The sequence below is a fragment of the Lutzomyia longipalpis genome, chromosome 2 (genome assembly GCF_024334085.1).
Source record: "Lutzomyia longipalpis isolate SR_M1_2022 chromosome 2, ASM2433408v1".
Lineage (NCBI taxonomy): Eukaryota > Metazoa > Arthropoda > Insecta > Diptera > Psychodidae > Lutzomyia > Lutzomyia longipalpis.
The window spans coordinates 2,808,859-2,822,639 of NC_074708.1; the positions used below are offsets into that span (position 1 = coordinate 2,808,859).

The 13,781-nt window shown below is 34.5% G+C and overlaps 1 protein-coding gene across 2 annotated transcripts in view; it reads left to right on the forward strand.

The window, feature by feature from the left end:
* Positions 1–13,781, forward strand: part of LOC129788589 (uncharacterized) — a 95,401-nt gene that overhangs the window by 44,758 nt on the left and 36,862 nt on the right. For both annotated transcript variants that reach the window (XM_055824789.1, XM_055824787.1), the window contains exon 2: positions 11,155–11,284. Coding sequence is in view for 1 of the 2 variants with exons in the window: in XM_055824787.1 (XP_055680762.1) it covers positions 11,155–11,284 (130 nt within the window). In the remaining variant the exon portion in view is untranslated. The remainder of the gene's footprint in view (positions 1–11,154; positions 11,285–13,781) is intronic.

Consider the following 13,781-nt stretch of genomic DNA (forward strand, 5'->3'; position numbering starts at 1 on the left):
TGGCAAATATCAAATGAAATTTTACTGAATTTAATACGATAATAAAGAATGTAAAAGGTGCGAGTAATGAAGAAAATACTTGGTTCATTATACATAGCAAAACTTCCCATTATGTATAGAATTCTGTATCAAAATCAGGTAATGAGGGTACCTACCTATTTTAAATGACTCACATACACGATGCCCGAAGAAATGGAGCTCTATAATAAATCTCTTTGATCTCTCCGCGGGAAAATTCAAAAAGCTATTCAATGTAATCAAAAACACTTCCTAATTTAATGGAAAATATACAGGCAAAATTGTAACACTGTAATGTATTTTTTTGTACATAACCCAAAGAGCACGGCGGTTCCCGGCCGTATTCCATTTCGGCCAAAATGTATTCCGCCCGGGATTCCCGCTCAGGCACCGTATGGTGCACCATATATGATGGTATTGGGAAAAATTTGGTACCCAAAATCAGGTCGTGGCTCCATAGCAGGTAAAATTTTACGCCTAAATTAGGGAATACCATAGGGATATCCATATGGTGTCTGGAAACAGCCTCTGCCACGACTGAAAAAACTCCTACATGTAGGCAAAATTTTTGACATTTTTTTTCTCTTTCCCTCTCACTTATCTTTCTTTCTCTCAAACACATTATTTTCTCTACCTAATGCTCTCCTTTTACAATAGTGTTCCCTTTTCTATTTTGCCTCACCGGGAGGCAAATGGCCAAATTTCATGGAGATGTACTTTGGCAAAAATACCTCGTCTTGGCAATAATATTCACAATGAAAAATTCGCGCGTTTTCACGCGTGAAAAACATATGCGAGATTGATTTTCAGATAGGATATAGATTAGAAGAGTCATAAATGACCTTCTCATTTCATAAAAATTAATATTTCTTTGAAAAATTAGACAATTAAAAAAATTCAAATTATACCCACATCATTATGCTTATTTAATACAACATTGCATTATGTTTCTTATGCTAGAAACATTATTAAAATGGCATAAATCGCTTTAGTTTTCAATAAATAAACTTTTATAAAATATCCATGCCACGTGTAGCTGAAAATAACCTCAAAAGGACAACCATTCGTCGAATACATGAAAAAGCTTTGCATTTCCGTACAATTTTCTTCAGCACATAAGAGCATTTTTTATGTTGCTGACGCATTTGCTCTAAGAAATCATTGGGAAACACATCTTGTATTCAGCATTAAAAATGATAATTGAAAAAAAAATCAGAATTATTAAAAATCTACCTGAAATTGGGAGGTCTTTTCTTTGGGCTGCATTATTGTTCCCTCAGAAGAAAAATATGCTAATGCTAATTGCTAATTCTTCGAAAAGTCCAAAAAGTATCTCTCATATTGTAAAAGGATTACATGTTTTAAAACTTTTTCAATGAAATTCTAAGAACAATCAGGTAGATATCTAGTTTTTATTACAGGACCCATTTGCTAACTAAATCTTATGTAGGTAAAAATAATTAAAATATTTGTACCTAATATTAGGAAACTTTATAATTATTCAAATCAAATGATTATATTAAATTCATTAAATTAATAATGACATTTTTGCGAAATGCGATAGTGTTTTTATGTTGGTATTAAAAGAATAGTTTTTATATTTCATTTAAACTAATAATTCTTTATTATATTATTTGGGTGGCTTTTTAGTTAAATTTTGAATCATGTTTTCTAAAAATAGGGTGGTCATACCCAAAAAATGACAGAATCACATAAACAATCCTTCCAAAATTATTTAATTTCAAGAAAATCTTAATAAATAGCGATTTTGGTACCAAAAAGAGCATAAAATTATGTTCAATGATACTCAATTTAATCCTTAAAATATGTTTCAATGATTTCTTTTGTCTATCTTTTGCGAAAAATTGTAATTTATCAAAGATTTCGGATTGTTTACAGTCCGTAGCTTGTCCGGAGAACATCTTCCCGGATACATCCAAGAATAGGTTAAGATAAAAAAATTATTTCAAAACACATCATAAATTCATAATTTGATTAAATTTTAACATAAATTTAGAAAACTATCAATGAAATATTAATTATGGATTAATACTCTGAAAATGATTTGAATATTTTATGATTATTATAAAACCACGTGTTCTGATATTTTAAAACCAAAATTCACGCGTGCCACGCCTGTATTTTGGAACCAACGTTGAGCCGTAATCTCTAAATTTTTTGGACCCAAAATTCACGCGTAGCCACGACTCTGTGTTGGTACCAAAATTGAGGCGTAGCTACGACTCTGTGTTGGTACCAAAATTTAGGCGTAGCCACGACTCTGTGTTGGCACCAAAATTTAGGCGTAAACTCCGATTTTTGTTGGAACCAAAATTCACGCGTAGCCACGACTCTGTGTTGGCACCAAAATTGGGGCGTGGAGCAGACTGATCACGACTGATTTTGTTAATTTTATTTATTTTACAATTATTTTACTCTGAATACATCTGCTCCATCATATATTAACTAAAACTAATCAAAAAAAATTGCCAAATATTTTTAATTCTTCAAAATATTAGAAATTGTACTTCAGTCGTGGCACACTCCGTGAGTTGACACCATATGGATAGGTGTATGGTTATCCAAAATGGCTAGAGTCGCCGGCGTGCTCCTTGGGAATAGTACATTGTTGATGGAAGGAAAATTCCCGGGAAAATGTTATACACTTGGATAGCGGAAGGCAAATCACCCGGAGATTGTTTATTAAAATCATGAGCTAAAGGTGTTTATTTTGGCATTATGAGGTGTTTAAATGGATTTTAGATATTAAGAGTCATGAATAAAATCAGAATTTGGCTTATATTGCTTGTACATACATACATTATATATTTTATGTAATACGTATTGGGACTACATAGAGATCTAATCATAAATACTTACCACCGCGTGTATCCATGCTAAAAAGTCCCCTCAGTGTGATGAGAGAGTCTCATTTTAAGACTTCCACACCGTGATTCACACGCATTTGACTTCGGGATTAGTTCTCTTTCATGGCGGAGCTTTTTCTTTGCCATATTGCATTATAAAATATTTACGATGGGCCATGGTTAAAGCACAAAATATTCTTTGTGGGTAACATTTTTTTTTAAAGAAAATATTTTCTCAGCCTCCGTTGAAGCAATTTCAAAAGCTGACGATATTTACTTTGTTGCGCGAGAGAGAGATGCTACCAAACAAAAGACGCCAGGAAGAGTGGGGTGCCTTTAGGGCAATTGCTCCTTATAAGGAGCAACAACATAAGTTGCTTCTTCCCATCGGGTGCTCCTCCATCAAATTTCCTCATAGGCCCCCCTCACTACCTCATCCGTGCACATGGGGAGGCGGTGTGAGATATATGGCAGGAAGAGGGGGTGGAAACTTTATGTAGCACCCTATGTATTTATGAGGATCTCACAAACTCCGCGCTAGTTTTCCAAGCTCAAACACCGAGGTAAAGGACTTGGCAGAGCGCACAGAGCTCGGAAAGAGCGTCTGATGGTGCTTAAGAGGTTGTAAATATTTACACAGCACAGTGGTATCATCGACATTGCTCGAGAAATACATCGTACACCACCACCCCCCCTTTTTCGCGTAGAATTGCACGGTTATAACATACACCATTTCTCCCCATTTTTGCCCAGCACACACATCCTCTCATTTGTACAGAGGAGCGTTGGTTGTGAAAAGTTTTCTCGTTTATTTGAAAATATGAGAATCAATTTTTCAACTAATTGCAAACCTCTCGCGCAAACTTTTCCAAACTTCACACTCACATATCCTCAAGTGTCCTTGTTGCAGGCAGAATCCAGTGGGAGAGAGTGGTGGATGCACCCTCCATTTGTCCTTCAGTCCCAACGTCACATGCACATATTACATTATATTTATATATAAAATTATATATAATACAAAATGTATCCATCCCAAAAGGGGTAAAATTTCTCGGATCCCAACAGAAAATATTATATACTTTTACGTATACATTATGTTGTGTTGTGTGATGGTGAAAATGTTGAATTGCACTTCACCTTTTACAATATATAAATTTTATAGCAAATAGAATGGACATGAACGATATATTCTGGAGTGAGGTGAAACGCCTCCGTATCATAGAGCTTTGGTAGTATTCAATATTCATAATCAATTCGTCTGAAACAGCCTGAGTTGTCAGGCATTGACCAATCTAATGTCCTCCCTGGCCCCTCTATGCTCTTGTACTAACATTGTGCAATCCTTCATGTCTAGTTGGGTGCACCATGTGGGGTCTATGAGCATGGAATTGGCCCCAAATCAACCCTCCAAAATGAAAATATATATATGAAAGCCAGAGTGACGGTCCAGGTCACAGAGAGACACCACCGCAGGATGCCCCAATAGTATCCACTTTTCTCATCCATAAATAATGATATATATACTCTTGTTGTAACACTATAAATTTCCATCCACCCCAGTGTGAAGTAGTAACCTCTATGCACCGAAATGGAGCGCCCTTTTTAGACTTTCACAACACACATGCCCCAAGTTCTGCAGTACTGCAGGCCCCTTCCTGAACATGGAGGAGACAGTTGCCATGCTAGAATAGTGAGAGAACGACGGCTTTCTCATTGAATGACACCATTAAAATTTATTTAACATTCACAGAATGGCTCATGTGCAAACCATATATTATTCTAAACTAACTTTCTAATGGTAATCAAAATATATATACTTTATTATGTACTATGTAGGTAGTAAAAACCTAGCTGATTGGCTTAGAAAACTAAATTGAAAATTGTTTAAATAATTCTGTGGTTCTTCCACCGAATGCGGTAGATTCTAATAAAAATCTTTTCTTTTCTAACAACTTAAAAGTTTTAAGATTTTAACAATTGATATTTTTAAATCATTCTATTTTTTTCTTCTAGAAAACAGTCAGAAATATTTTTAAAAAGTCATAGAAAAGTAATTTTCCTTTCAAATCACAGCTAAAAGACGATTAAAGAATGAAAGAAAAACGTCAAAATCTTATAAGATTTTTCACAGAATACCAAAAATATTACAACTAACGAATTGTAAGAAAAAAATTGAAAATGAAAAAATTAGGAAAAGACATGAAAAATAAATAAAACCACGGAAAAGTTAAGGAAATATTTTGAAAATTAGGAAAATCACTAAAAAAAAATAAGAAAAAGCTGATCAAAAACCAAGTAGAAACTCTTGCACTATCAAGGTAGGTTTGATTTTCATCGTAGTCTACAGGAAAACAAACAATTAAGAAAAATTCGAAAATTTTTATAAAGATCTCTGGAAAATTATGATAATTAACCAAAAAAAAAAACGAAGAAAAATTAAAGAAAAAAGTTAGGAAGAACTTTAATAAGAGAATTTTCTTTGATTAGTTTGTATTCTGTCGGTAAATTAATACACAGAATATCGAAAATGTAAAATAAATGTTTTCAAAAAACTTGTGGGCCTGATGAAGAGAGATTAAAGCTCTCGAAACATCGTATTATGCAGTTACTCTTGGTTATAGACTGTGCCCTCGGATATGATAGAATTCTCTTTCTCTCGTTTAAAATTATTTATTTCATTCTAACGTTTTTAATTTAATAGATAAATCAAGCTTGAAATTTTTTAATATTCTCAAAATTATATCGTACCGCACCACAATATCCACGAGAGAATTAAAAAAAATATATAGGTATTTATTGATCCTTCCAGTACACCTCTATTATTGCGGTCGTGGAATAACAATAATAATTTTAACGATTACACCAATTTCGGAGAATTGTTAAAATATCAATGCTATTTTTTGAAATATTTTTTAATTTATTTTTAATGGCAATTCAATTGATCCAATCGAAATGATAGATGGCAATAAAGTTCCACTCATAGTGTTAAAATGAAAAATTCAACACTATATCATGGCTCATCTCTTGCATTTAACCATGACAAAATTCCATTCACGATGACCTACTTAATGTTCAAAAAATTTGTCGCACTGGACACGTCGTTTATCAATGAAATGACAGCAGAAAGTTCGAGCGAGTAATTTGTCAATAATATTATTTTTGAGGGGGGTGTGGTGGTAAGTTGTTTACGCCCCTGCACACCGGAAGTGTTGACAACCGTGTTTGTCTCCGTCACTTGTGCTGCATTTTCATCATTTGCATTTTATTGCGAATGTGTGATGGGACGAAGGGGTCATAAATTGATCACATTGTCGTCCCTTGCGCGAGCTTCGGCCATTTGAGGCGCTTCGGCATTTTACACAGCACGTGGACATGGTTTAACTAATATATAGTAGCTTCCAATAGGATTTAGTAGATATATTTGAAATTATTTGGATTGGGTGGGTGGAGATTCCCTTTTGCCCACTCTCAGCGTACATTCAAAGGGAGGATGAGCACTAATATGTATGTAGGTATATAGGAAGAGAAATGGGAGGAAATCCAAATGTTGCCGCTTGTTTGCGGAGAGTAAAAAATACTATATATTTCACGTCTTATCTTATCGCTCCCTTATGTATTTCATTGTGCTTTTTCACCGCCATCAGTGATGCTTTCGCATGAGGATAGGGAATAAATGATAAAAAGGACGAAATGCTTTTGAGGCAGAGAATCCTCCTTTTACTCTCCTTTCTCTGTGTACCTTTTTAATGTATCGAAGAGGGGTGTAGGTGGTACAGCTACTAGAACCTAATCGGGAGGGAATTTTGTGTTTGTTGCGCCACCGGAAAAATCATAAGGGCACCTATTTCCGGATAGAAGATGGGGGTGGTAGAAGTGACGCTCTTTCTCTCTCTTCTTCGACATCACACGAGAAAAGGTCATGGATACAGAGAAAAAAAGATTTGCAGAGAGATGAAGTGGATGAAGCACAAGGGGGGAAGGTATAAAGCACCATACAAGTCCATTAATTCGAGTACACATTTTAGCATTGAGCAGGATACATCTATTCAGGGCAATATCACATAAATTTTTATCGTCAAAGGTAGCAAAAATAAAATGAGAGTTTTGTACAAGAGTGGAGAGAAATTGAGCGAATAAAAAGGTTATTGGTGATCAACATCGTAAAATTTCATGATGCTTTCCATAAAATTTATTGCATCCTCCCCGATATGTTTGGCTCTAATCGTCAGCAAAAGTTAATTAATACATCCCCTCTTGACTTCCAATGAACTATGTTAGCTCATCCCATCCACCAGAGTTAATTGAATGTTAACAAAAAAAATATGCAATGAAAGAGCTTTAGTTTATTTCCCCGGAAATTAGAATCATCAAAACATGGCTAAATTGTTCTCATAAAATATGGCAAAAATATATTTTTTAATATGCTGTACAAACACTGAAAAAAAGCTTTTCAAAGCTTATATTTCTTCTGAGAATTCAACATATTTGATATTCAGAAAGTGTTGAATTAAAAGAAGTCTCCAAAAGCTTTTCTTTCAATTCCCTAAACGACTTTTCTTAATAGTTTCTTTAAGAAAATAATAGTAATGGAATCAAAAAAATATTACTTCCCAATAAAATTGATAAGAAAACTTTTCATATTTTTTATACGAAGAATTTAATTACTCGATTTTAGAGGAATTTTCTTCTCTCTAAGCTTCACGAGGAAAGGGTTATTGACTTTCTAAATAACCATAATCTTATCACCGTATGAAAAAAGCACAGAGCATAATAAAAATTTAATATAAACAGCGTATTTTTTTACATTTCCACATTTTTTATTTGAGTTTGTCTATTAATTTTTTTTTAGATAGAGTATATGCCTAAGAAAAAAATTGTAAGACATGCGAGGATTGCATCGTAAAGTCTGGATATGGGGGAGGGATTACGACCCAACACACAGGAGGAGGAAATATCCTCGGAGACGCAGAGAATTTATTTTACACTCTCGTGATTTTCGTTTAACTCCAAAAATGAAATGATCTCACAGCTTTGGCGAAGTTGGGGGAATAAGGCGCATAAATGGGGTGGAAGGAGGAGGAAGAATACAATTTGAGTGTGTGAGACAAGTTTTCTTTTCCACAAAATAATATCTCTGTTCGGATTATTAAACCTAATTCCCAGTCTGATTAGCTTCCGGGTACTTTATGACGTGTAATGTGTGAAGAATGAATCAAATACCGACAATATGGGTCATGTCTTTCCGCATTGTTTATGTTTATTGCCTGGCCCTATTTTCAGCTAATTTTCAGAGGGTGTTGTCTGCTTTTACACTCAACGTCTTGTGACAATAACATTGAGAGGCATTGAAGGGCAAGAAGGGGATTCCCGCGTGTAAAATGGGAAATATAAATGGAGATTGTGGAGGAGTTGAATTGCACAGAGTGAGAACAGAAGAGAGTCTATAAAATACATGAGGTGAAATGAGAAGAATGGGAATTTTATAAAAGGAAAATGCCAGACATTTCATTACGTATTTAGGTAGCATTTGGGCGTGAAATAAATTTATTCATACACTCTCTTTGCTGGTAATTCAATAGGAATTCCAATGAAACTTTATTGATATATTCTCTCATCATTTGGGGAAAATCAATAATAAATGAACTAGACAGTTGAATTTATTGAATCTTTTGCTTTTGAACTCTCCCTCTCTGATGGATTTTCCCCGGTATTACATTCCACCATTTGATTGCAAATGCGCAGCGTGCCCTTTGAACTGGGAAAAAAGGGAGATTAAAAGTTCACAAAAATAACCAATTTTTTTGCACAATCAAAATCAAAATCCAGGTCGGTGGTAGTTTTCTCATTTACCTTTTGGTTATACATTTAACGAATTCAATCAATAAAATGACCCCCAAAGGTAGATTGAGCTGTTTACATGATACATGGTGTTGTTGCATTATTTATTACATCACGGATGCTTTATTCATTTAACTATGTACATACATAGGTACGATAGCTACCTACATACATAATAAATAGTTAATCCTGCCAATCTCTTATTCCTTATTAATTATCCAGGATTTACTTTGAATTTTTTCTTTTATTAATGAAATGTAAATTAATAAGAAGATTCTGTGCTTTTGAGAAGCATTCTGATTGGCTAAAGAATTCGTATAAAGCGTTTTCATTGTTTACTGGTTATTTATGTGGTGAAGCATAGCTGCAAGGTTAATTTAAACAGATTATTCTTTCTATTTTTTTAACATCAAACATCCAAAGCAAAAAATTAATTTAGGCAAAAGTTTGGGGCATATTTTCAATGTGAAGAAAATCTAATTTCTTCCAACACTTTCCCATTTTTTTTTCTTAGTTAAATTTTATTTCCACAATATAATAAAAAAGGCATGAGGGGTGTTGGTGTCATTAGCAAAATGTTGTGTGAGATAGAAAGGAGTGGAGCTGTCATATAAATATATCCCTGGGTGCATTTGAGTTCCTTCCGTTTTCAATTATGGTAATGAAAATCTGGGCATCCGCCTCATTCCACGTTTCTTTTTTTTCACTCAACATTTTGTGTCATTTGCCTTCATTCCATGCCAAGAGAGGCCATCCTCTCACAAAACAAAGTGATGGGTGGTGGCGCAGGCATTGTAGGCGAAAGGATAAAGTAAAGAATGAATGTATTGCTGGGGGTGCTGTGTGAGTTTAGTGGATGCGGAAGCATGAAAGTTTACTACTCCTTGTTCCTTGCACCCCATGACAATGAAAAAAGTACAAAAAAAATTTGCATAATCCCTGGCAAACATGTCTTATTCACTCTCTCTCTCTCTCGGGGGCTAAACTACATAGGATGTCGCTATCCCACGCCCACACTTGCGAGGAAGTTCCACACCGAAAAGAACTTCCCTAAATGGCGGGCAGAAACGGGAAGTGTGAATCTTTTTGTTATACACACGAAGAAACTTTGTTAATCCACATACAGCTGAGAGTTATTCGGTGGCACTGGGAATGAATGGTGAGCTGAGAGAGGATAAAAAAAAAGAGCACCACCCCCCTTTAGCCACCCAGGAGGGTAAATGCGAGAAAATGCCATTTCACACGATGTTATGTGGTGTAAATTTTTCGTCATTATTCTGTACACAAGCAGCGCTGTGAGGAATAAAACTGGGGCACATTGTCTGCTCTTGCTATGATGAATTTTAACCTTCCTGCCATTCTCTTCATGCTGCCTTTTATAGGTAGAAAACTCTCCGCTGAACTTGCAAAGTCTCTCTCATGGGCAAGTCCATCTCATATTCTTCAGGACATGCACACAGTGAAAAAAAAAACCATTTTTGCCCCATCGCCCTCAATACATTATGCATGCAGAATATCTGCATAAATTCATATGCAACCCCTTGTGCCCCTCTTCTCTATGTCAACGCTAAAATAAAGCTTTTAATTCATGTCACATGCATTTTTATCCTCACCATTTATTCTATTTTTATTAGACAGATTTTTTTTGTCAAGAATATGAGTGATATATGCATTTTTATTTATCTCTCAAACATAAACTTCTAGAGATGAAGAAAAATTATGAAAAAAAAATAAATGACGAATATTTGTTTGAATTTCAAAAGGAAAATGATTTATATAAAATATTGCATTTAGAAGTCTCTCAGTGTGGAATAAAAGTGTTTGGTAAAATGGATAAAATGCACCAAATATTTTCAAGAATATTATAAATCTTCTAAATATTTAAGCTGAAAAATTATTGAAATTCAAAATATTTATTCTAACAATTAATATATGCGATGAATTCATGTGCATGAAACTAAAAGGCAAACATTGACACCTAATTGTTGTACCGGGGCGAAGTACGATGGGTTGAGGTGAGCACCAGGGACAGAACTATGTTCGTTCATACAAGACGACCATGCTTGTCTTATTCTCAGCAATGTTATGTACACGATATAAATTTCTCCCTCCACCCCCTCCCTGCTTCCCGTTTAAATCCCTCCTGGATGCATATTCCAAAGGAGATGGCATTCCTTGCAGATAAATATTCCTTGGGAATTTACTATGGTAAGAAGTTCCACCAAAGTGAAGATGAGGGGTGGGAGTGTCATGAAAGAGTAATTCCCGAGGACAGGGAGTCAGCTACACTGTGCTATGTATATGAGAATGAGCTTCCAAGGAGGAAGGGGGGGGGGCGGTATGGGTTTGAGGGAAAGCGAGGAACTTTAGACGAGGAGAAAATTAATCAACTAAATTAATAATATGCCACCGTCTTGTTTACTGCTTCCAGGTAAATATTAGCAACACTTGGACACTGCCTCAGGAGGGCTTCTCCGTATTCTACCGCTTCTTCCGGGACAAAATCTCATGGTTTGAAGCTGATGCAGTTTGCCAATTTCATCATGCCAATCTTGTCACAGGTAAAACATCAACATCTAAACATAAATTTTCCATGGCAATTTTAATGAGATTGTTAATTGAATAATTAAAAAGAGGTGTATATGGATGCTACATAGGTATAAGCAAAAACAGCAGCATCATGTCCCAACCACTAACTAAAAGTGGAAATAATTTTCAACAAAGTTTAAACTTTTATCACGGAGAGATAGTTTCATTTACACGACAAGGGTGGTTTTGTAATATAATACCACAAAATAGTTTAAACAAGCACATATTTAATATAAAATATCCATATTTTGCTATATATGCATGTGAAAGAAATTCTATGTGTTTCTCTGTCCCAAAAATTGGTCATGGCAAAAGTATGCGAATTTAATTTTCCTCACCAATTTGGGGGGTAAAGTTTTTCCTGAATATCCCGCTAAATACGCGCGTTACCTCAGCAATGACAGGTATTTAATTAAAATATGTAAAATTTTAATGAATAATAATTAACATGTTGAGGTTTTAGAGTTTCCCATCAAATTTGAATCATTCAACGTTCCTACTTAATTTAACTCAAATACACTTTGAGAGGAGATTTCATGGAAAAGCTCTTTTGAAAATTATTAAATAATTATTTAATAGAATTAATAATAAAACAGAAAATTAGAAAACAGGTCAACCATATTATATACCTACTAAAACATTTATTTAAACTCAAAAATAAATAATATTTCATAGAATATGTAGTGAAAAATAAAAGATAAATTCTGAGAAGCTGCAAAAATTTGCTTTTCCAACCCCATGATCATTGGTTGTAATTACAACCAAGATGGGAAAAGCAGGAAAAACTGCTGTAAATGCGCGTTGTTTTTATATCTTTTTGCGCATTTTGGGCAAAGACAAAGAAGCTGCCAAAGATGTGGTGTGTAGTAGAGCAACGTATACATACGTAGTTCTTCCCCAAAATACAAATAAGAAAATTTATAATGAAATTCAAAAGGAACGCGTACAAGGGAATGAATTAAAATGTAAAAATAATATTCATGGGAAAAACGGAAAACAATATGTTGTTGTTCTTTCAGAGGAAAATCTTGTTTTTCCTTTCCAAATATATTCTCGATTGGATGTACATAAAACTTGGATAAGTGGCGTATAACTTCCCGAAATCATACACTCCATACATACATAGTATACGGGGGTGGGTTGGGGGTGGGGGGAAGGTTTATTAAGTAAACATAGCAAAAGGGGGGTTTTGGGAAATATTAAAGTTTGTCGTCACAGTGACATGGTGGTGTTGCGCTCTGGTGAAACTGATTTCAGCATTTTATTGTTGACTTTGATAGTCCTCCAACTGGCGCCGGCACCATTTAATGACCAAAACCCCCCTCCCTTTGAATTGGGTACAACTCCCCTTCTCTCACACAACATACATATCCCGCAGTGTCATATGGAATACGATATGAGGTTATAAATATTGATGGAGAAATGTTCTTGGAGTTGTTCCACCATGAAAAGATGTTTTAAGTGGTGTTTTCCAGCATATTTTCTCCACAAACTCCGCTTGTGTCCTTGTTATTCCATTCAATTCCTCCTTTTTTTTCACTTTATTATATCGGTGGTGGTGACATAGCATTTGGGGATTTATGGGAGGGAGGCTTTTCAGTGTTGAACAGAAGAAAAAAATGGGATTTAAATAATTTGGCCGAGAATTGGCTGAAGAAAGTACTTATGGGGACGGCGGATTGTTTGCTGAAAGTGTTTACAAAAGAAATGGATTTCAACACAAAATCTATTGCTGCAATAACTATATCTGGGATTTATTGAATTTTCAGCGCTCAAAAGCTTCAAAATGAGCTTTCAAAGCTGCGCAAAATGCACAAAATATTTTTTTTTGCAAAATTTGATAAATCATTAATGCTAAATGGCGTGGATGTTGAATTTAAATATGCAAGAATGCTCCTTTTATTTATTTTGACAACAATCATGCTACATATTAAGCCCCATAAAATGTGTGTGTGGGTTCAGCTCATTTTATCAAATGAGCTGTATTTTCTCTCGTAAATAATAATGAGAATTAATGGAATGCAAAATTAAACATTTCACCCATAAACATTTTCATTAATATGCGACCATTGCATATGTTTCTATGCTCCTAGACCTACAATATAACCCATACGTTTGTATGCGTATAATGATTGGGTGTTATTTTGATGCTTAATGTACCAACAAGTTAGTTTAGTGAATATAGTTCCAACCCCCATTCATTTATTTAGAGGATTACATTAATACGCTCCATGAATTAATTTTGGGGTGACAAAGTGATCATTATTTTACATGGTAATTTATACACACAATCTCCCAAATATAATGATAAAATTATTAATTTCTAATACGCGTAGAAAACTTATGGATTTTTGCTTAAAAGGAATCTCTACTCAAACACCCCCCATTAAATAAATCCCTGAATACACCCCTGTATAAAATTAAATTAAAAATAATAATTAATTATAAATCCTTCACCGAAAATTTCCT